This window comes from Ascaphus truei, chromosome 7 (genome assembly GCF_040206685.1).
Source record: "Ascaphus truei isolate aAscTru1 chromosome 7, aAscTru1.hap1, whole genome shotgun sequence".
Lineage (NCBI taxonomy): Eukaryota > Metazoa > Chordata > Amphibia > Anura > Ascaphidae > Ascaphus > Ascaphus truei.
Window position 1 is genome coordinate 11,758,749 of NC_134489.1, and position 4,239 is coordinate 11,762,987.

At 45.8% G+C, this 4,239-nt stretch overlaps 1 protein-coding gene across 6 annotated transcripts in view; it reads right to left on the reverse strand.

The window, feature by feature from the left end:
* Window positions 1–383: 383 nt before the first annotated feature.
* The window catches only part of ZC3H4 (zinc finger CCCH-type containing 4), a 39,393-nt gene continuing 35,537 nt past the window's right edge, over window positions 384–4,239 (reverse strand). For 5 of the 6 annotated variants that reach the window (XM_075607009.1, XM_075607014.1, XM_075607013.1 and 2 more), the window contains one exon: window positions 1,013–3,910. In XM_075607009.1, coding sequence (XP_075463124.1) covers window positions 2,505–3,910 — 1,406 coding nt within the window. In that variant the 3' untranslated portion in view covers window positions 1,013–2,504. The other variant, XR_012802536.1, reaches the window with a different exon arrangement.

The window sequence follows — 4,239 nt, forward strand, 5'->3', positions numbered from 1 at the left end:
GACCCACGCATGCATACATGTTGTGATATAATGTTTAGGTAACTTTGGTCCTATGTTAAAGGTGCAGTCCAGCCCTTGTCCCACCCTTTTGTTGCATGGATTGGACGCAGGGGGTTACTGGAGCAGAACCACGTTCAGTTCAGTTCAGTTCCAGGAATCTCCTGGTTCCCGAGATACATATTGGAAAAGGTAGCGCCAGTACTTCCGCACATTAAATACCCTTAGTCACACAGGCTAATACAAAGCCACAACGGACGATATTGTGACTTCCAATTGGACTACAGAATGGGAGAGATACAAACCTCCATTTTGTTTCCCCCTGGAAAGATATCAGCGCTACTTTCAACCTTCACAGGTATGAATGGGGGGGGGGGGGGGGGGTCCTAGGGACTGCTCATTTAAAGTATCTTTCTAATCTTCGATTGAGCCACGTACTAAAGCAGGGATATCATTAAAACCTGACCTGTTGATGGCCACCCCTGCTCTAATGTCTTAAACATATTATTGTCATTAGTTCACTTTGGTTCTACATGGGAATTGCACTTAATCCATTCTACTTCAGCCATTAAGGTTACCAATACTTTTGTACAATACAAATCTCACAGATCCTGGCTGCAAATAGCCCCTTCAAATAGAAAGACCGCAATGAAAGGTGCAGTTCCATTAAATTAGGCCACACTATTTTTCAGGTAATAATTGTACTTCCTTTTAGCTTTTCCTGTTGATCCTCTAGAAGATGCTCCTATTTTTAAGAAATACAGGTGTAGGAAGAGATTTTGTGGGACTTCAACCTTATGACTCCCAGGTGCCAGCAACGCACTGCGGATCAGTTAATGTGGTCAGCTGACTTCAATTTGGCAAACCTTGACCAGAAGTAGAAAGGCGACAGCGATATGGATAAATGGGATTAGGGGACGGCCTGACTTGATGTTTGTGATCAGCTGCTGTGGACTGGAGACGTACAGAGGGAGGAGTGAGAAGGCAGAGACAGAAAAGCAGCTCTGTATAAAAATAAAATAAAAAAATCTGTCGTATTTATTTCATTTATACTCTTCAATATGTCTATTTTACACATCTCTTTACGCCGTTCATATTAATTATGCTACAACATAGAAATTGAAATGTGTGAATGTAGGATGCATTACTTGTGCGCAATTTATTTTGATCTAATACAAGCAATTTTGAATACTTGTTTTTTTATGTTGAAAAATAAAGAGTTAAAAGAAAAAGATTGCAAAATTAATGTTCGGGGGTGAGGGGGCGGGTAAAGAGGTGTTATTCCAGGAGGGAGGCCAACTCCAGTCCTCGAGGGCCACCAACAGGTCATGTTTTAAGGATATCAATGCTTCAGCACAGGTGGCTCAGTCGTTGACATGGATATCCTTGAAACCTGGCTTGTTGGTGGCCCTTGGGACTATTTGTCATTCACTAGCCACCACTGGGTCAGTCCTAGACGGCTGCTATTTGGTGATGAGCAGGATTATTGGTTATCCATGCTTCCCTTGTTTTTACATTCATAACCCCTGTGGCAGCATAATCCATCAAAATTGCTGATGGAAACATTAATATAATAACAAGTTCTTCATCCTGCAGTGGGAAAAGTAACACTTTTACTTAACAGATGAGTACATTTTCTTTCTTGATAATTGCTTTACACGTTCATTTGTTTATGTTTATGTTTTTTTTTTTTAATATACCATAGTATATGAAAAAAAAAAAGTTTAAAACAATTTGGGAAACAATCCTACTCTTACTGAATATAGTCTTTACAATACTCGAGTGGCAAGTTCTAGATGATAAATACTCTCCTTTGCCGTTTGGTTCTGCTCTCACAAACACTACCAACGTACACAGAAACCAGATAAAAATGTACACGTTTGGATCTCAGTCCTGTACGATCCTCATCTGAAACCGAACAATATCCAGGTAACCGAGAGAGCGGAATCTGTAATCATTTTACTCCGTGATAATTCAGTGCCTGCAGATTATTTAAAACAGCTGCTGCAAAATGCTTTTAGAAAGCAGAGATGTTTTATTGAGAGAATTCTAATGACCGGAAGGAGAAATGTTCTTTTCAATAAATTAGTGATTAGCTGCTTCTGAGGATAAGGTTTATAATGAAATAGGTGCACCCATATGACACAAAAAATAAAAAAGTTGCGCGATTGGAAAGCCAAGTTCCAAAATGTGTTGCTCACTGAGGTCTTTGTTCTGTTCTATTGTTTTTTTTTTATATATAATATATATATATATATACACGTTTGTAAAGAGCTTTAAAACAATGTACAGCACAGATGCGTCAGTCACTACACAGGACACTGATTATTTGTTAAAAACAGATCTTTGAGGTTTTACATCTGACGGACGTGGGAGTTGTGGATTTATGTACAAAAAAATTAACATGAGCACTATTGGAATATTAATAAAAAAAAATATATAGTAATTTTTACCAACACTGTATGCTTCTTTTAAATACAATATGCGCTAAATCGTCCGTTTAAACGCTACTGGCAGAATGGGGACGCTGTGGGATCAAAGCCTTTAAAAACATCTTTGAGGGAGCCAGCGTCCTGTTCACTTTCTTGGGCCGGGCTGTTCCCAGCAAAGGGGCTGCCAGGGCCTGACTTTGCCGCCTGCTTGACCAAGCCATAAACAGACGGCACAGGCAGGTTGTGGACTGCAGGCTGGCTGCTCTCAGGGGTGGGAGCAGCCGGGGTGGCTGGCGTTTTGGGACGGGGTCTGTTGTAGCTGTTGTATCTGTCCGTGGCAGTTTCTGAGTTCTGCTTTTCCACCTCTGGCTGATCCAGGGCAGACTTGCGCACAAATAGTGGCTCCTTCTGCTTGCTGGTGCTTTTGTTGCTGTCCGGCCCCTTGGCTGCTGTTTCGCTGGGGGCCTCTGCCGTTTTGCTCCCTGATCTCGGGTCGTAGAGGCTGATCCCGCTCAGCATGTTACTCTGGTTGCTTGCTGTGCTCAGACCCCCTGCTGTCAGCAGCCGCGGGTCGTAGGGTGCAATGGTGGTAGCGCTCTCAGGAGCTGGGATGGGAATGGGCTGAGCAGGTTCTGCGACTTGCGGCACCACATGTTCTGCTGCTTTCTGCAGCCTGGGGTCGGCAGGGGCTTTGCGTGTTCGGGGGTCGCTGGGTTTTTCAATGGGGGCTGGCGGTGGGGCTGTGGAGGCAGCGTTGACAGTCTTCAAAATCCTGGACAGTAGCTCGAAGTCGGGTAGGCTCGGGCTGGGGGCTGAAGCTGGTGTTTCGGCTGCGGACCCTCGCTGTCGTGGATCAAGGGGCCCTGCATTGGCTGGACGGTTAAGACGCGGGTCCATGCTGGGCAAAGACTGCAGCGCAGCTGGCACGGGGATGAACTCCTGCTTGGGGATGGGCAGCGGAATAAGGTCTTCAGGGCTCCACAGGACCGTCCTGGCAAAGTTGGGTTTGCTCAAACTTATGTCCTTCTTAATGTGGCTGAACTGCTGTAGCTGACACCGTGGGTCCCTTAACACCTGCCCTTGCAATGCATCTAAGGGCATATTGACTGCTTTGTCCCTTAGCACCCTCTCCCCTTCCTCCTCTTCTGTGGCTGCTCTGCTTACAGGGGAGTCCTGCCTGGGCTGGGGGATGGTGCGTGCTAATCTGGGGTTGGTGGGTCCAGTCTCAGCGGTGGTGGGTTCTGCACTCCGGGAAAGTCGGGGGTCTCTAGAGATGCGGGGGTCTGTTGGGCGGTTGGCAGGGGCAGCCTGACTCTTCTGTAACCGTGGGTCTGGCTGCCCTCCGACGCTACTGCTTCCATCACTGACGGGAGGTTGTGGGGTGGGGTGGTTGGAGGATTGCTGCCGCAGGGTCTTTAATATGGACGTCACACTGCTTCCCCCATCGTCCTCGTCACTCGAGTACCAGTTCCCAGTGTCTCCTGCAAGTGAGATGGAAGATGTATTATCAGTTATTCCTCTGTGCATAGCATTCAAGAAACACGTACAATGAGTTACTGCCCCGCAGTTTCTTTGAAAGTTTAAAGTGCTTTATTTAAAGAGTTGTCTTAAGCCGGAAGAGACCTGAAGATCCACTCAAGTGATTGGGCCCCAATAGGGCGTTTGGCGTGGTGACGTCACGAGGGAGGGACTGATGGGAGTGTGGTATCGTTGTAACATAGTGCTCTTAATCTGATTGCCACAGATTCATTGTTTCTAGCCATTTGCTTTGCTATTTGTTTCACATGTGCTACTGGTGATTATAGTGTAT